The 20,476-nt window shown below is 40.5% G+C and overlaps 1 protein-coding gene across 18 annotated transcripts in view; it reads left to right on the top strand.

The window, feature by feature from the left end:
* The window catches only part of kcnma1a (potassium large conductance calcium-activated channel, subfamily M, alpha member 1a), a 200,571-nt gene that overhangs the window by 84,795 nt on the left and 95,300 nt on the right, over positions 1-20,476 (top strand). For all 18 annotated transcript variants that reach the window (XM_026224319.1, XM_026224322.1, XM_026224320.1 and 15 more), the window contains exon 3: positions 11,192-11,253. In XM_026224319.1, the coding sequence (XP_026080104.1) occupies positions 11,192-11,253 (62 nt within the window). The remainder of the gene's footprint in view (positions 1-11,191; positions 11,254-20,476) is intronic.

The following is a 20,476-nucleotide window of genomic DNA, read 5'->3' as shown; positions in this document are numbered from 1 at the left end:
TAATCATGCAGATACATTCACATTCAACATAAAACACACTCTCACATATATAAAAACTGTTGAAAAATAAAGGAAACAAAGAAAAAGGCGATCGCTATAAGTTCCGCCTCCATCAGCTGACAGGTGTGTCAGAGCGCGTCACGAGGGAGCGCCAAAATTCAAATATACAATCTTCCGTCTATCTTTCATTCATTCTTTTTTCCGGTGGATTGTATTATTCTATGGAGTGAGTTTTGGTTCTTTATTACATGCAAGAAAATAAAAGATCTGAGAGAAAAAAAAAAAAGTTTGAGAGAAAAAGTTATCACACTGATAGCAAAAAAATATTTCATGAGAGAAAAAAGAATATTCGAGAGAAAAAGTTTTCATGCCAATAGCAAAAAATAATAATATTTGAGACTAAAAAAAGGTTTGAGAGAAAGTATTTTCTCATAGAACATAAAAAAATATACATTTGAAATTTGTTTAATTATTTCTGAGAAAAAAAATCTCTCTCAAAATACTTTGAAAAAAAAACTCAAATATATATTTTTTTCTATCTGTGTGAAAATATTTTCTCTAAAAAAAAAGTGTTTCTCTTGATGCAATTTCTTGCTCTCGTGTCAGGATTTTGCTTTCACTGTGAGAATTGTGTCATGGGCGGGGCCACGTTCCTATTGGCCAGTCGGGTGAGCATCGTCTTGTCTTGGGAGTCGAACTGAATCATTACACCATTGTTCGGTTCACGTGCATAGATGAGAGCAAAGAAAAGCGTTTCGAGAGAAACACTTTTTTTTTTTTAGAGAAAATATTTTCACACTGATAGTAAAAAATATATATTTGAGAGTTTTTTTCAAAGTATTTTGAGAGAGATTTTTTTTCTCAGAAATAATAAAAAAAAATTCAAATGTATATTTGTTTATGTTCTATGAGAAAATACTTTCTCTCAAACCTCTTTTTAGTCTCAAATATAATTATTTTTTGCTATTGGCATGAAAACTTTTTCTCTCAAATATTCTTTTTTCTCTCATGAAATGTTTTTTTGCTATCAGTGTGATAACTTTTTCTCTCAAACTTTTTTTTTTCTCTCAGATCTTTTATTTTCTCGCATGTAATAAAGAACCAAAACTCACTCCATATTATTCTGTTTGTGATACTGTACGCTGCAAAACCATGACGTTTTTTTACTACCAAGACGCACTTTCCGACCGGGAGTTATTCCATAACGGACACAAACAGTTCTGTCGCTGAAGAACTGAAACATAAACAAAGGAATTATGATCCATATTACAACCATATTGCTTCATTGGACTGGTATGTACAGCGTTTCCATTGTTCATGTTTTTATTTGTACTGCTTATACAAATGTAGCAAATACAGTCTTTATAAGCTTTCCATTGAAAAACAACAATCTGATGTTGAGGCTTAGATCTTTATAATTAGTGTATATTAGGGCTGTGTTGAAAAAATCGATTCACCAATTCTGAATCGATTTTCATATTAATTTCTAAAGATCGATCCGTAACTCAGAGGATCGATTTTAGGCCTACATTTTCCCCGTTAATTTTTATTTGCAGCGTCATTGAATTCACGCATGCGCGAGGGGTGGAAGGAAATTAAAACCAGAAACGTAAAAAGCTGTGATCTGGCACCATTCCGGACAATAAAGAGAACGAGCTTGACAAAGGCAAAGCAATTTGCAAAGCCTGCCAAATGGAGGTGAAGTATTGTGGAAATTCATCTCAGGAATGATGTGACATCATCAAGACATCATATCCAAGCACCTGTCCGCGCGGTCGTCTGTTCAGAGTCACGGCACACACTCTCCGATGGCGAATTTTACGTCACACCTACCTAGCGGTCCATAGCGGACTTGCAGACGCAGAAAGTAAAGCACTATTCGGACGGGACTAGTTTTCTAAACTACGTTTGAGTTTCGATTCTTACCACCTGACGTCTGTGATTTTCATGTACCAATTCGGACGGGACTAGTATCTCCGTGTTTATTACAGAGGTGGGAGGGTCTGATTTGTCCATCTGGGCGTCACAGAGATCACACGCTCTGTATGCGTGCATTGCATTCATTCAGAATGATTGCCTTAGTATTATTACACAATAAATACTAAATGGCTAGTATAGCAAAACCATGTGAATGTGTGGTTCCTTTAGTTTAACTTGTTTTACTTTTTTTTTTTATGTAATTAAAACATTATGTAACTGAGTACATAAATGAACATGAGTAATCTTACCTGATGCTGATATTAATAGCCGGTATTAACAGTTTACGCGATCTTGCTCTTGATTTTATTATATGTATTATTATTTATTTGCTGCTAAGCAAATATATCAAACATCCGCGCGGTAAGAGCATCTACGGTAATTCACGTTGGTCAAAACACACAAGGAAACGCGTTGTGAAATAAAATATCACCGGCAATCACAGACATTTGCATTCAGACGGGATTAGTTTTCTCAGAGGATCACTGAGTTTGCTGAAAAACGGTAGGTAATTTGCTCTGGAATTATCACAGAGGTTGTGTGAGAAAAACACAGACGTGGCAGATTCGGACGGGATTAAAATCACCAAGTACATCTGTGAAACGCAGATTTCTCTAACGACCCCCTGTAAAACTAGTCCCGTCCGAATAGGGCTTATGAGGCTTTAAGATGCAGTCTGTAAGACGAGCACTGGAGCATGACTTTACGCGCGATTGACTTGAATCGAGTATAGAAAATAGAGCTTAAGATCTTTGCCTGAACCCGACGGGACCCGATCGGACTTCATTTCGATTCGGGCTTCATTTACATCATTTTACCAACGCTTGTGCGGTAAATGAGCTGTCATATAACGTGTTTCGATTAGCGCAAGAAAAATGCTGAGTAGTTGAAATGGAGGCTTGCCTCTGACGATTACGTTTTGGTAGCACCGGCAGCAACTAAAGCAAAGTCTGAGGTTTGGAAAAGTTTTGACCCTGTTTATAATGAGAATCCTCGAATAATGAGCCAGAGGGTTATATTGCTGGACGCACCATCAGTGAGTACAGGAACGCGCTGAAGCCATCTACAGTGGATTCAATCATTTTCCTAAAAAAAAAACTTGTAGGCCTTACCAAATCTTGGTGAGTAAATGTTTTTCAAATAATAACTAAATATTAACTGAATCTTAAATGCATAATAGACAGAGTTGGCTATGCTTATGTTGGCATTACTATTTTATTATGTCAGCTGCTATGGCGAAGCAAATCCGACAGAGCCTTTATCTTAATTTCATTATTGCCAAATACCCATCTTAATTTAGAATTTATCTTAATTAAATTTTTTACGAAAAATTTGTTTTTATTGGTGCGTTGGCCTATTTATATGCTAAATTAGCCTATACTTAGGGCTATTTATAGAGTGCTGAGATATTATGATGTTACAGAGGACTTATTTTATTTCTTTGTTCAAACCAAGTGGCCTATTACGTTACGTTGTATAAATTGTTAAAACATGTATAAATGACTCATTCCTGATAAAAGGCAAAAGAACTGCATGCGTGCATTTGAATAATGTTGGTTTTAAATGGGTTCGGGCTTTTAAAAAGCTGTCAATCAAAATTTACTTGTCGGGCTTGGGTCCTGTCGGGCTTAACTTTTAAGGCCCGATTACAGCTCTAATAGAAAATCAAATCAAAAATCGAATCGAGAATCGAAATCGAATCGATTTGAGAGCTTGTAAATCGAAATCGAATCGATCTGGAACATCTGAATCGATACCCAGCCCTAGTGTAAATTATATTTATAGTGTATATTTATTTAAGTTCTGATAACTTATACTGTCATATGCTCAAAGGGTGTAATTAAATGTAGAACAACCACTGGCAATAAGGGGGAAAAAAACTGTTTATTTTAATGCACAATCAATTATCCACCCCTAAACATGATCTAAAATCATGACATGAAACGCTTTGTGCCAAAGTTTAATAGCTATAAAGATTTGTTTATATCATGATAATGAGGAAACCAAATTCAGATTTTGGAGTAGTTTTTAAATATTTGTGTTTTAAAGCTTTGAAGGTGGGGAAACTCATTCATCATGTCTCCATGTTCCTTTCAACAGTTTTTTTTCTTTGCCTCAATATCTGCCACTAATATGAGGAGACTCATCTGCAGGCCAGCTACATCACCTGTCAGCTAAATTATTCATGGGATCTGTTAAAGTGCTCTTTTGAAGGGGCTTGTCGAGAGGCAGAGAGAAGTCAAAATGCCCTAATTAGAATTCAGTTGAACCAGCACTGAGAAACAAGGTGAACTTGATTGAAAATGTGTATATGAAATTTTCATATGAAAGTGCACAGTGAGAAAAGCACAATGATATGGTTAGAAAATGCGATGTAGTTTTAGTTCTGTAAAGTGGATTATCCTATGTAAACCATCACATGAATGTGTATGTGTGAGTATGTAATTGTGAGTCATATTTCAGTTCATGACTGTACCGGGCCATGTGAGAAGCCTTGAATCCAGATTCATCCTTTATTCTGTCTGTAAACACCAGTTTCATGATGTAACTCAAAACGGCACACAGCATGTCAAGCGCCGTGCTATATTTAAAACAATAGATCTTTAGCACCCTTGTTCTCTCTTATAATGGGTTATATGAGGAGCAGTATGCATATCTGTATGCTTAGCTGTTAAGGTCATATTCATAAGCTTCAATGACATGGCAGTATTTATTTATTTATTATGAATTCATTTATACAAAAATACATTATAATGCAATTCATAAAATGCAATTTTTTCAGGGGCATTAGGCAGTTAGAAATGTCAGGGTGATACAACCGTCCTGATATATTGAAGGAAAAAACATCTTTATTAAAAGAAATTAAAAACTCATTCAATAGTTTTTATTATTTCTTTAAGGTTATATAACACAGCCTCTCTTTTTAAAGACTAATAAGAACTTCAGATCATTTGACCTAATGACAAGTATGTATGTATGTATGTATATATATATATATATATGTGTGTGTGTGTGTGTGTGTGTGTGTGTGTGTGTGTGTGTGTGTGTGTGTGTTTGTGTTTTGATTTTTGCAAATATTATTTATTCTGAAGCAATATTCTCATCACTTTTTTTATCAGCTGTGACATAAATCTGTGTGTTTTTTATATTTTATGCCAAATTCCGATCATTTCCATGATCGATCGTTGTTTAAATTAACGATCGATTAATCGTTAAACCTTAATGCTGGAAAATTTTAAAACACAATTGCAATGTTTTCAACTGACATTATGGGATTTAAAATAAAATTATCCCAAACATAACTGTCGCGTGTGTGGCTATGCTTCGCAGCAAAACACACTAATATATATATATTAGTGGTGGGCCGTTATCGGTGTTAACGTCCAGCGTTAATGTGAGACTCTTATCAGGTGCTAAAAAAATATCGCCTTTAATCTATTCTCAAAGTTGGGATGGGAGCTGGGTCTATACTAGGTGAGCTATGATGACTTCTTTCACCTTGATATTTTAGCGGGGATGTATACCTAACCGAATCTGTATGGGGGCGAGAATGAGTCTTTAAACCTGTGTGTATGCCTACTGTGAAATTACCACATCAAACGTGATGTGCTAACATGGATGCAGCTGAAGACGCTGGGTCTGCTCCAGGGAATTTTTTTTTTAAAGAAGCTTCCCAATAGAAACCTCGACAAGACTCACGCCTGTTTCTCACATACTCCGACTGCAGTGCGTATGCAGTCCGTGTGCGTTTCGTACATGGTGCAGAAGCAGCACGGACTCATACTCATTGTGCTTTCACACAGGACGCGTTTGCAGTCCGCAACTCAGTACGTGAACGACTGCTGCACTGTTGCAGGCGCAAGACTCCTGGAACGCACGGACCGCAACCACGTGAACACTGGAATCCGTTAACATGGATTCGTAAAAAAATATGAAATGCATATGCACTGCAGACGGATTATGTGTGGAACAGGCGTTAAGGTTGTTTGCACCTTGTGCAGTGTGGACTTAGTTTATAGCTTTCTTAAGCAGTTTGTGATGCATTTTGGAAACAGGAGATGAGCCCCTGGTCTAATGCACCACCTGGCTTGAGAAACCCGTTCTCAAAGACTTAACGTTACTTTTAGTCATTATTTTATTTGGGTAGCACACATATTCTGAATGCCTTCGGCAGAATTCAAATGAGCCATTTAAATCTAGATTAATTTCAAGATCACTTGAATTAATTTATGCCCACCATATATATATATATATCCACATAAGAAATCCCAATTTAACCCCTGTATATATGTGTGTGTGTGTGTATAAATTAGGATTCATTCAAGGTTTAAATGTAAAAAGTAAAAGTCTTATTATTATTTCATTTGATGGTAACACCACATACATTTTTTTTTGAGGAAAACATTTTTACTTGTTAAAGATTAAAGTTTCTAAAAATATGAAAGTGTATGCAAAGTGTAACTTTCTAAAAATTTGGCAAGTGTGGTGAAAAAGTCGGCCTTATGTGCTGATTTTTTGTTTCGTTTGCAATCAAGTTCAAATTTTCAACTGTAATTTTCATCTCTTTAAGAACAGGAGTAAAATCCTCCATATCCCAGAATCCCTCTCCCATTGATATGATTGCATGTATTTGTGAATCCTTTGCTCCTCCAGTGCTGTAATTGCAGTAATGGGTTTGCAGTGAGCTCGTGCGAGAGATGAGCGCAGTGCTGGCACCGATGTTTCCAGATGAATAACTGGGTCAGTTTAAAGACGATGCCTCTTATCGTCTCAGTTCATCAGGAGTGCTCAAATGCACAACCACAGTAAAAACTCAGTTCAGAAACATATTACTGTTTTGTGGTTTTATTTTGTGGTTTTATTCTGTGAATTCATCCATTCAAATGGCCTTCTCTCAAAACAAGTGATTTTCCTATTATTTATAGTACATTTCTTGTTTCATGTGTGGAGATCTTTAGTGTTAATGTCACACACCTGCTGTAAGGACTCTGGATGAGGTCAGTGTGAACACACCCACAGAATAAGCACACTGTGCCCTCTTGTGGAAGACGAAAACTACGAAGTCAAATGGGAGACATCCAATATCAAAACTGCATTAACATGCTCCACCAGCATCTGAAGCAGCTGATTTTCTAATCAAAAGCAGCTCTTCTGAATGATGTTGGAGTGTCTAGTATCTCTTGCAGTGGAGGAGGAGTGATGCTTTCCATGGTCTCTGCTTATCTTGAGCCGCACAGCTCCTTTTCCTCCAGCTGCTACTCACTGGAACTCGCTATCACCCAGACAAAGAGCTCCAATTAAAAATGCATCAAGGTGTTTTCTCACTAGACAATGTGAGATATCAGTCCAAATGCACGCTGCGTGAAAATAATCAGCCTCTGGTCATCAATAATGGATGCAGTGATTCGGCTTCTACGAGAGGTTTTGTATTTGCTTTGACAGGATGATGTTAAACTAAGCCAACTGCTTTATGAACTTCAAAAGAAAGCCTGTGTAAAGCAGTATGAGTATCGTTGGTGGTCACAGAGACAGAATGGCTCACCCACTGCTTTAGGTCCATGTTCAATCTGTATCAGAGCTCAAGACTATATCCTGTTAACAAATGTTATAGCTCCTTACAGGGACCTGGAGTTTTTTTTTTTTTTTTTAAGATTAGTAAATTATATATACAGTACAGACCAAAAGTTTGCACACACCTTCTCATTCAAAGATTTTCTTTATTTTCATGACAATGTCACACTGAAGGAATCAAGGGCTATTTGACCAAGAAGGAGAGTGATGGGATGCTGCGCCAGATTATTTATTCACATTAAGTAGTGCTGATGTTTTATGTATTTAGTTTGTACCTCTATGAATTCAATACAAACTCATTCATTCATTTATTCATTCATAATTTTATTTCATTTTTATTTTTGGGGTTTTGTAGTATGGTATGGCCTAGCATGGTTTGGTTTAGTGTTTTATTCATCAGAGAATCCTGATTTTTTATATATATATGTGGGTGGTGTTGGAGACCCGGGTTCGAATCCACTGTAAGGCACCAATGTGTCCCTGAGCAAGACACTTAACCCCTAGTTGCTCCAGAGGCGTGCGACCTCTGACATATATAGCAATTGTAAGTCGCTTTGGATAAAAGCGTCAGCTAAATGAGTAAATGTAAATGTAAATACATATATATATATATATATATATATATATATATATATATATATATATATATATATATATATATATATATATAATCAATTTTAAATATGCATTTTGCATATTTTGAAAATGCATTCGATTTAGAAAATATCTGATTTTGTACATCCGTAATAGTAAAATCTAAAGCCCTATTCGGACGGGAATAGTTTTTTTTACAGTTACATAATGTTTTAATTACATTTAATAAAAAAAAAAAAAAAAAAAGGAAAACAAGTTAATCTAAAGGAACCACACATTAACATGGTTTTGCTATACTAGCCATTTAGTATTTATTGTTTAATAATACTAAGGCAATCATTCTGAATGAATGCAATGCACGCATACAGAGCGTGTGATCTCTCCAGATGGACAAATCAGACCCTCCCACCTCTGTAATAAACACGGAGATGTTAGTCCCGTCCGAATTGGTACATGAAAATCACAGACGTCAGGTGGTAAGAATCGAAACTCAAACGTAGTTTAGAAAACTAGTCCCGTCCGAATAGTGCTTAAGACACAAAACTGTGCACTACACAGCATCCATACAAAAAAAACTACTAATATTAATTTCTGTCTTCATGTGTAAGGATGGCATTTAATAAATTATTATGTAATGTTTTAATAAAAATTTGTCATTAATATCATATCCTTTTGCAAACTTATTTCTTAACTATATTTAGCCATGTTGTCCATTGAAATTAATACTAAATAACAGGAAAGATTTAGGGTTACCTTTTTGTACAAGTTTTGGATTTCACTTTTGGGAGCTAAAGTCATAGCCATTATGTAATGAGAGCTAAGTTAAGAACAAAAAAAAAGAAATATTATTGTTTTTGATATGGGAAAAACTATAATGAATGGCATTAGTTATATGAACATCACACGGAACATGATCCGTGTTTGGCCAAATTATATTGTGCAAAAGCACACAATGAATTATTGTGCCTAATAATACTGAAAAAAAGCTAATTGCTCGAGCAGATCTATTCTGTGTGTAGAATTACTTTTCAAATGGACCCCTGCCTTTGACCTGGTGAGGTGAGCCAGTATAGTTCTCCACTGTTGGATACACAAACAGCCTGTCTGGCAGCTGCAGTTTCCAGTCTTTAATGTTTGAGATGTCCACTCTCCGGCCAATAGCCCTCTCAACCTTAAGGGTCAAGAAACTCCAATCACCTTATACCACACAAAAAGAGTCTTTTCCATTCACCTCGAAACTCAACCTAGGCCAGTGACAGGACTTGTTCCATTTCCAGGTTTAGAGTGCCTAGAGTGTTCTTTCACATGCTTTTCAGGACAGGTTTGATCATTAGTGCTTTATTTAAACGGTAAGACTGTTTATTGGTAATGTAGTCAGTAAAATTGCTAGCCTGATTTTAGAAAACCGTTGCCATCTTAAAAATAATGACTCATTATTGATAAAAAATATATATTTTTTATCAGCCAATTTCATGAAGTGCTCTCATTGTGAAGATGTAAACAGGAGCAATGTTATGCTGTTGGTTTTGTGCAGTGATATAGTGAATGTTTCAAGTCATATCTGTCATATTTTATCACTCTTGGCATACTCTATTGACTAGTCAGAAACCAGAACAGAAACTATCCATTTTATAATAAGATTTTAGCTACATTCAGTGAAGCAGTACATTTTTATATTGTTCATGCATATTGTGAACACTTCTGTTCATTATTGTCAGTATGGAAGCTGGTAGACTATAGTGTGGATTAAGGATCTGAAACAAGAAGTTGTTTGAGAAGCGACCTCATTTAGTAGACTCAATAAGAAACAGCGGTATAAATCTCATCATATTGCATTTTTTTGCTCCTCTTTTTGCTGTGCAGGGATTTTAAAACTAATATGGTAGTCTGCCAAAAATCTACTTACTGGAAAAGACAGGCAAGGGTGCTTCACATCTCTGCTCTTTAATCACAAGTGTTGTGCGTTTGCATTTTCTTTAGTCTGCAGTTCTGATGCTGTATATCAGACATGAGTATGTGTGTCGTAGCCCATTTTCCCAGTTTGAAGTCATTTTGTAAACGACGAAGAACACAAGACTGCTATTCGAATAAACTAAAAGCTCTTATATATACTATAGTATTCGTAATGTTCATAGTTGGTAGCATCGCAAATTCTTTTGTAGATACGTCACCACAAGTTCAAGTGAGCTACAAGACGTTTTATTAGATGTTATAGTGGGACTGAGAGGAGATTATAGGGAAAAGAGGGGAATAATGGAACTGGGACACATTGCACATTTTCTCCTGGGTTATTATTATTATTATTATTATTATTATTATTATTTTTCATGTATCCCTCTTGCCCGCCGATTTGGAAAACTGTTTGATTGACACTGGTCAGCACACTTGCTGGGTGTATATGCATGTGTACTACTTCACCTCGCACCATAACATAGCAGCCATTCGATAGCAGTTGTCTCACTTTCACCTGATGTGGGGATAGTGTGTATCTCACATGCAGCGTCCCAGAAAAGATCAAATGATTTGACCTCAGGAGCTTTGTGCTCCACGCACCCCTCTCCTGTGCTCTACTGAGTCGTGACTACTAGTGCAGGGGCTTTCCATTATTCAGTATCAACTGTAATTGCTAGCTTGTGTTTTTCACAGACATATACACACGGTTTCAAGTAAAAGCATATACAGCTGTTTAAGGAGTATGTAATAATGAGGATTAGGAGTCTGTTAATAATAAGAAATGTTTGAGCAACCAATATCATCTCTGAAGGATCATTGCTTCACAGGCATGTTTGAATGTTCACCCACAATGTCCATAAACAGTGATTGGATTGACAGCCCACTAGGTTTGGAAACACAGTCTGATTTGGTGAGATCACTTACAGCTTTATAACATTTCCTGTTTATTATGTCTCATCTGCACATGTAGCATGGGTGGAAATGAGTTGTGCTCATTGTTGAACAGCTCCAGGATTAAACTGTTCTCTGTAAGTGGTGCTGTTCTCAGTGGACCTTAACTAATGATATCCTTTCCCCTTTCTCTCCCCCCCTCCAGGTGGTGTTGGTCTTTGCACTCAGCATCGGAGCTCTGGGAATATACTTCATAGATTCTTCGGAGTGAGTACTATTCTGATTCAACAACTCTGGTCTGAATTATTTCTTCTCACATGAGTCAAAAGCCTTAAACACTGATGTTAAATAATGAGATCTTTGAAACAAGTAATTTCCTTTGCCTCATTTCACTATAGAGACACTTTCTATAAATGGCACAAAATAGAGATAATTATATTAGGGATAATAGGGTCAAAATTGTGAAAATGACAAGAAATGTGAAATCTTGTATTTTGTAGTTATGTTAAGTTTGAAATTTATTCTTATTGCTAAAATGTGCTACTTTTAAAACCATTTAAAATCCATTTTGTGATTGTTTCTTTCTAGCAGTAAATATTTAATGAACATAAGAGTGTAAAATAATATTTATAAAAGTCGTAATAATAAAACCCTATGCCAAAGGGTAAAAATAAATGCAGATATCTCTCAGTAGGAGCATGTTAAATTGGGAATAACATTGGTTTGTAAACTTAAATTTCCCAAAAATTAAAGAATTTGTTTGATTTTGTTTATTTAATTGAATTATTACAATAATTTTGATATCCAGGTTGAAGGTTAAGCTTGAAGAATGCATTAAATACAAAAATCTGTCTTAACATTGATGAACACGCAGGTCAGATTTCTGTACAGTGCATAAGCCTCAAATAGTTTATCAATAGGAGTACAAGGCACAGATGATAGCAGGGCAATCTACAGTGTTAAGGTACTATTTTCCCATATAGATAATAATACCATATTAATGAACCCTACATTCAGTGGTACTGTTAAGGGTACCATTATATAGGGCCTAATTCAAGGTTTTGTTCTGTAATGTTGGACTTTAAAGACGGGATTATTTTGTCAATGAAAGCCAAGCAGGCAGTTTCCATGGTTACATTAGCAGAGCATCTCTGCCGTGTGATCCCTAGAGAAAGGTGTGCTGTTAGCTGTTGCCCAGGCAACCAGGTATCACAGTTTTCGAGTTTGTCTGAGATACAGATTGCTGTGTTGGCATTGCGCAGCATATAAAAAGCCAACACAGACAGTTTAAAGCTAAGCGCCCAAATGAGCATGTGTACGGTTTCATATAGAGTCTTACAGTCTGTGTGTGTGCATGCTGGGGCAAAGCCAGGCATGATGGGAGATTTGAATCCCTATAATGCTGGGATCAGGATGGTAAAGGAAGCGGAGGGAGGGGTGAGCTGCTGTGTCCATGGATCATTCAGAAAAAAACCCTGATCTGGCTCCTCATTTACAATACATGTTTTCATATTACAGCTTAGAGTCAGTGCATATGTGAGACAGACGATAAACAGATTTAGATGAGCTCAGTCAAGTTTTTCCTGCAGGATGCTGTTTTTAATTTAATTCCATAGATTTTTGCAAACCCTCAGAATTTTGCTGGACTTTATTGTTTGCTACATACGTGAAAGTGAAAAGTGAATTTCGAGACATTTGCTGAGTATGGTTGTTTTTGTCCTCCCAGATATTGTTTTAGGAGGCCTATGATGTAGAAATTAAACATGTTTCTACTTTTTACATTTTAGTACGTTTTTAGGGAAATGTTGTAATATTGCAACGTTGGCCCTAGTTAGGAGCAGAATTTCTGTATTTGTACTCACTTTATCTGAACGGATATATACACTAGAGCATTTAAGCATCCATTTGCAGGGTTGATGGCTTACTTAGCCCCATAACAGTATATATCATGAGTAATAATCACACAACAACCATATTTTATTATGAATAAGCATTTATTAATAAAAATGTATGTATTTATAAAACTTTTTCTTCTATCACTTTCAATGTGGTTTGAATGAAGTCTGTGTTTACTTGCAGTGATAGTCCCGAAGACAGTTCTTTTCATCTGAGAAGCACAGGCGAACATTGCACTTGCTACACAGTGTGGTTGTGTATCCATTATTGCAGTGTCTACAGTGTCCCATTCAATTACACACACCCACCTTGAACACACACCCGGAGCAGTGGCCAGCTATTTTTTTCAGCGCCCGGTTAGCAACTGGGGGTTCAGTGCCTTGCTCAAAGGCACTTCAGTCTTGGGTATTGAGGGTAGAAGAGAGCGCTGTTCATTCACTCCACCCACCTACAACTCCTGCCGGCACTGAGACTCAGACCTGCAGGTTACAAGTCCAATTCTTTTAACCATTAGGCCACAGCTGCCCCCTAATAAATAGTACTAAAAATTATTTGTTTTATTTAAAATAATAAAAATAATAATGATAATTTTTATAATGATATCATGGGTTTTACCATAAATAAATAATCTAACAATAATATTGCAGCCAAAATACTAGGATCTTCAAATTACAGAGACAAAATCGTTGGTGTGTGAACACAGCTTAAAAGGTTATCCCTCTTTGATGGATATTGATTTGCTGGTTGGTTCACTCGACTAATTTGTTATGTAATTATCAATGAAGATTCGGGAGGAGCGCGTCAGATACTTAGCCTAATCATCACAGGTGGACCACAATCAAGTAATCAATCCCACAGTATAAATATCGCTGACTTACCTCTATCCATTGACGGTTTATCAGCATGCTGGTTCGCTTCGTCAGTCACCTTATCACAGACCCAATTTTCGTACCAACGAAGAGCGCTAAACAGGGGATTTATAAGACCTGCTGCTTTTGCCGGACCCGAGATCATTTCTACCCAGCCAAACACGGCCGTCGAGCAGCATTAAGCGTCATCGCGACAGCTGCTATCCTCGCCAAGCCACACATCGTGGCCAATAGACCGTGCAACTCCGAGCTCGTCTTGCTCGATATACGATCGTGCCGCCCGAGACCGAGCTCTCGTCGAGCGCTGGATTGCAGCAGAAAGAATCCAACCACGGCTCAGCCTTTCACCACGGCGTTCCGGCCGAGTGGCAGTTTGAGGCCGCTTCCTCTAGCGGCGCAGACTAATACATTTCCAGGCGAAGACGCTAAAAAACAGGTTCTTCTTTTTCTTCATTGGATCTTTACGGCAGTTTGCATTCAAAGCGTTGCATCTAAAAGCAGTTTTGCGGCTAAAGTTTTGTTAAACTACGTCTTGACGTAGTTCCGTCTTCTTCTAGTAGCGTTTTATGGCGGTTTTGGCAAACCAACGTAAAGGTGCATTACCGCCACCCGCTGATCCGGGGTGTTGATCCCGCATAGATTTGGACTACAGATACACCGTTCCGTCGGATGATGATGCCACTTTTTAACCACGAAGCCAAAGGCATTAGGTTAGATTATTGTAATGCCTCGTTCTCAGGCCTTCCAGCTAAATCGTTGAGCAAGCTTCAGTATTCTGCCGCACGCTTGTACTTCTCCTCGCGAACACATTACACCGGTTCTTTCACAATTACACGGGCTTCCCGTAAACGTGAGAATTGATTTTAAAATTTCTATCTTAACATACTAGGCACTTCATGGGACTGCACCTGAGTATCTTTGTGAACTCATCAGTCCTTATATTCCATCACGCTCTCTTCGCTCTCTCTTTCACTTCACCAGCCATAATTTGAGCTAAAGACCATGGAGGAAAGAGCCTTTTCATATAAAGCCCCTAAGCTATGGAATGTACTTCTTCTACACATCATATATGCACCTATGTTGGGCGATTTTAAAAAGTTGATTAAGTCACATTTATCCAAGACTGTCTGTCTTTAATGAATTGTTGTATTGCTTTTGGCGTTTGTTTCTACAAATAAAATGCATTATTATTATTATTATTATTATTATTATTATTATTATTATTATTATTATTGTTACATTTGCCTTACCGCGCACGTTTAAACCTCGCCGAAATGATACAGACATAAGTTCTAAAAAAAAAAAAAAAAAAAAAAAAAAAAAAAGTCTCTGGATAAAAGTGCCTGCTAAATGCTTAATTTAATTTAAAATTTTAATTTCCATGCAAGTCTTCTGGTAGGACCAAATCATTTAGGGACCTATTTTACCATTCACTGGCGTAATCACTCAAAATTAATCTAAAACGCATCTGCCCTCGTGTTTAGATGCAGGATAGCAAGCGTGAGTAAAATTACCATCGCCTTTTAAGGACCGTAATCCGAAAAAACCGGAAAGTAAATCTCTTTAGAAACCACTTGGAAGCGAATAGCACATAACTGCTGTTAACCCATTTGCTGCAAGCATCGCCAACGGCCCCAGTCTACGTTTCATTTTCACAGCACGTTAAACATCACTCTCTTACTTGATCTGGATAAACCGCGCATCAATTGAAGTCCAAAGACTTTGGCTTTTATATTTGACCAATATTTCGCTAAAACATAATTCCAGTGATTAATTTTCCATCATGTCAGGAAAACTATTCCTATTCCTGAACGGTAAACGTCAAAGTGTTAGCTCGTGGACAAATGTTGATCATGGATCTAGTCAGAAAGAATCTGCTCCTGCAGGAGCCTTTCCTATACCTCCACACTGCCGTAGCAGCGTCTGCTCCCGCAGGAGCCTTTCCTACACCTAAATATAAAAAAAAAAAAAAAAAAAAAAAAAAAATACCACACATCACCTCCGCCTAAAGGCATGCCATGCATCCGAGGTTGCGGTGATAGCATCATGTATCGACAATAGCCAAGACGATATTAGGCCCATTTTCCAACCAACGTTTTTTTTATAATAATCATTAACAAATTGCTAAGCTGGTAACACAGTAGGCTACCCATCCATTTTTAGCTTGCCCCATCAAATATTACTAACACTTTTTACTCTTCCCACAGCCAACATCTACAGCAGCCGAAGCAAGTAGCCTTTTATGTACCTCCTCACTGCCGCAGCGGTGTCTGCTCCCGCAGGAGCCTTTCCTGTACCTCCCCACCGCCACTGCAGTGTCTGCTCCCGCAGGAGCCTTTCCTTTATCTCCCCACTGCCGCTGCAGTGTCTGCTCCCGCAGGAGCCTTCCTGTATCTCCCCACTGCCGCTGCAGTGTCTGCTCCCGCAGGAGCCTTCCTGTATCTCCCCACTGCCGCAACAGTATCTGCTCCCGCAGGAGCCTTTCCCGTTCTCCCCACTGCCACAGCAGTGTCTGCTCCCGCAGGAGCCTTTCCTATACCTCCTCACTGCCGCGCAGTGTCTGCTCCCGCAGGAGCCTTCCTACACCTCCTCACTGCCGCGCAGTGTCTGCTCCCGCAGGAGCCTTTCCTATACCTCCTCACTGCCGCGCAGTGTCTGCTCCCGCAGGAGCCTTCCTGTATCTCCCCACTGCCGCTGCAGTGTCTGCTCCCGCAGGAGCCTTCCTGTATCTCCCCACTGCCGCAACAGTATCTGCTCCCGCAGGAGCCTTTCCCGTTCTCCCCACTGCCACAGCAGTGTCTGCTCCCGCAGGAGCCTTTCCTATACCTCCTCACTGCCGCGCAGTGTCTGCTCCCGCAGGAGCCTTCCTACACCTCCTCACTGCCGCGCAGTGTCTGCTCCCGCAGGAGCCTTTCCTATACCTCCTCACTGCCGCGCAGTGTCTGCTCCCGCAGGAGCCTTCCTACACCTCCTCACTGCCGCGCAGTGTCTGCTCCTGCAGGAGCCTTTCCTATACCTCCACACTGCCGTAGCAGCGTCTGCTCCCGCAGGAGCCTTTCCTACACCTAAATATAAAAAAAAAAAAAAAAAAAAAAAAAAAATACCACACATCACCTCCGCCTAAAGGCATGCCATGCATCCGAGGTTGCGGTGATAGCATCATGTATCGACAATAGCCAAGACGATATTAGGCCCATTTTCCAACCAACGTTTTTTTTATAATAATCATTAGGTGGCCTACCTTAAATCGGCTATCAAACCGCTCCGTTATCCCATCTCAGCACTGCATTTCCCGCTCGCCCGTGCTCTCAAAGGATGATGTGAGCCCGTAGGTTAAAAAAAAATAAATAAATAAAAAAATTCACTGGACAAGCGAGATGACCGTAGTGCCGACTACATGAACTAGCAGTATTTAAATATAGTATTTATACTTAATACCAGCGTATCAGTACGTCCGAAAGTATATTTTTTGATTATTGGTGATTCCATAGGCTCTTTTCGTGCACCTGCATGGTCAAAATGGTAAATAGTAAGCTCAGACAGTATAAAGAATCTTTCTCTTACTCCACCCATGCACGATTACATCGTCGATATGTACCATCGATCTCACGTGCTGACAATGACCACATCGCCGATACATGACACCTATTTGGGGTACACTGGCACAGGAAATCCAATTTATTTTTGCAAGCTTAATTTCGTATACTATGACTGCACCAAGATTTTTTCTGACTCATTATCGGAAGCAGCTCATTGGATTTGCTAAACAATTATTCAAGTAAGCCTCACAGCGTCTACCCTCGTAGACAAATAAATCATCTTTAGTATCGAACTCCCTGCCAGGCCCTGCAAGAGGGCTCCCGGTTGAACCAACCTTTGCCTTCTCCATTCAACTATCAGCAAAGCTTTCTCGTTTGACATCGCAAGTATTAAAATCCTGCCAGATGCTTTCCCACTTAAGCAATCTTGGACTTTCCATCCGACCACCAGCGAAGCTTACCCGATTAAAATAGGCCGATTAACCAAAAAAAAAAAAAAAAAAAAGACATTTACCTATCGAACACCAATGAGTACATTGCAGCCCAAACAAATTTTCCCTCCGATGGCAAGATGTACCCATCCAATACCGCAAGTTACGTTTCGCCAAACACTAACGGGCTCTTCGCAGATAAAACAATCTAAATTTTCCCTCCGATGGCTGGAGAGACTACCCATCTGGTGTCGCAAATTTTAATAAATATAATAAATAAAAATAAATACAGAAAATAAATAAATTAATAAATAAAAAGACACCGGATGCTGGCCATAGCCTCCCGACCAGATAACCTTACCTTTTTCAATCCTATGGCCGGCAAGGCTTCTCTCTTCGATGCCAAGAGCTTGAGCTCCCATCGGATGCTGACGAGAGCCTCCCGGCCAGACAACCTCACCTTTTCCATTCTGCGGCCAGCAAGGCTTACCCGTTCGTTGCCAGGAGCTCACACTCCCTTCGGACGTAGGTGAAAGCCCCCGGCTACCTGCTTTGCCATTCTGTCTTACGTACGGAGAGGTTTACCCATCCAATGCACGGAGTCAGGGCTCCCATTGAATGTAGGTGAGAGCTTCCCGGCTAGACAACCTTACCTTTTCCGTCCTTTGGCCAGCGAGGCTTAACCGTTCTATCCGGGAGCTAAGCTCCTGTCGGACGAAGGTAAGAGCCTCCCGGCCGGACAACCTTTTCCGTCTTTCAGCCAGAGAGGTTTACCCGTTCGATTCCTGGAGCTAAGCTCCTATCGGACGTCGGTCCGAGCCTCCCGGCTAGACAACCTGACCTTTTCCACCCTCGGCCAGTGAGGCTTACCCGTCCGATGCGAGTGCTCCCATCGGACGCTGGCGACAGCCTCCTGGCCAGCCAACCACGACCTTACCGCGTGGTTTAGGTACCAAACACACAATAAACTCTCCTTCCTTCCTATGGTCGCCAAGGCTAACCCGTCTCTTGCCGGGAGTAGCAAACTCCCTTAAAACGCCGACGACAGCCTAACGACCACACAAACTTACCTTTTCCATCCTACGGCCTGCGAGGCTCACCCAGTTTTGTCCCCGCCGGACGCTGGCAAGAGCCTCCTGGCCACCTATCGTTACCTTTTCTGTCCGCCATCCGGAGAGGCTTACCCGTTCGATGCGTGTGCTCCCTTCGGACGCCGGCGAGAGCCTCCCGGTTAGACAACCTTACCTTTTCCTTTTCTATGGTCAGCGAGGCTTACCCGTTCGATGTGTGTGCTCCCTTCGGACGCTGGCGAGAGCCTCCTGGACAGACTTGCTTTACGTTTCCACTCTACGGTCGGCGAGGCTTACCCGTTCGATGTGTGTGCTCCCTTCGGACGTCGGTAACAGTCTCTCGGCCACGCAACTTACCTTTCCATTTGACGGTAGGCGAGGCTTAACCGTCCGACGCTACGAGTCTCGTCCTCTCGCCAAATCCTGCAAAAAAAAAAAAAAAAGCTACCCTCAGCTACTCTCACATCTTTTAACCCCGTCTGGCGAGGCTTACCCGTTCGATGTTCTGAGTTAGAGGCCCCATCGGATGCTGCGAGAGTCCTCCCAGTCGGGTTTTCCTTTCCAACCCTCCCCGTCCGCCGAGGCTTACCCGTCTGTCGCGTGTGCTCCCTTCAGACGTCTGGCGAGAGTCTCCCGGACGGGCCTATGCTTGCCAGCCGCAAGCGAGTCTCATCCATCCGATGCCGTGAGTCGGGATCTCCCTTCGGATGTTGCCAGAGTCCTCCTTGTCGGCTAGCCCAAAAGCTTTTTATCTGCCAAACCGAGAGGACCCAGACGTCCGTCATCCTGAGTCTCAATCTCCTGTCGGAGGCTTCATGGGCCCTCTCGGTCAGCGTTAGGCCCTTCACCCACTGAATAGCAGGGGCTATCAGCCAGTAGGGCCCGTACGCCGACACCGTGACCTATTCCGGTCGAGGCAACTCGGGTCCTCCCGGTCGGGCACCACAACCACGCTGCTCCTCCTCATCGGCCGGTAGGGCTCACCGTTCCAACGCCAAAAAGCTCCAGTTGAGCATCGGCCCGAGCCCTACCGACCGGGCGCCAACAACCACGTAGTTCACTAGCTGCAGCCGGTAGGGCCTACTCTCCCAACTCCCATGTCGCTCCCTCCGGAGTACGTAGGCCCTTCCAGCCTGCCAACGAGATGACTTCTCAGAAACCAAATCAGCCCCCGCCAGTACTCTGCTTTTATGGGGGGGCATTCTTTAAACTGGCGGCTGTCCTCTTGTACATTTGCCTTTTTGGGGGGTACTCTAGTTTCGGGCAATTCCCGAGCTCGGAGCCCTTCCCCGGACAGCACGCCAAATACGCATACCATACCTCAGCTAATTATATGTAAGCGTGAACTAGTGAAATGTAATTATCAATGAAGATTCGGGAGGAGCGCGTCAGATACTTAGCCTAATCATCACAGGTGGACCACAATCAAGTAATCAATCCCACAGTATAAATATCGCTGACTTACCTCTATCCATTGACGGTTTATCAGCATCCCTCCTCCACCCCATCTCCTCACTTCAAGTTCACTTTACAATATACGGGGAAGGGGGGGTACTCTAGTTTCGGGCAATTCCCGAGCTCGGAGCCCTTCCCCGGACAGCACGCCAAATACGCATACCATACCTCAGCTAATTATATGTAAGCGTGAACTAGTGAAACTTTCAGATAAGTCAACTGGCTCTGTC

The sequence above is a fragment of the Carassius auratus genome, chromosome 38, assembly GCF_003368295.1.
Source record: "Carassius auratus strain Wakin chromosome 38, ASM336829v1, whole genome shotgun sequence".
In the NCBI taxonomy this organism is placed as follows: Eukaryota; Metazoa; Chordata; class Actinopteri; order Cypriniformes; family Cyprinidae; genus Carassius; species Carassius auratus.
This window is presented reverse-complemented; position numbering and strand designations above follow the sequence as displayed.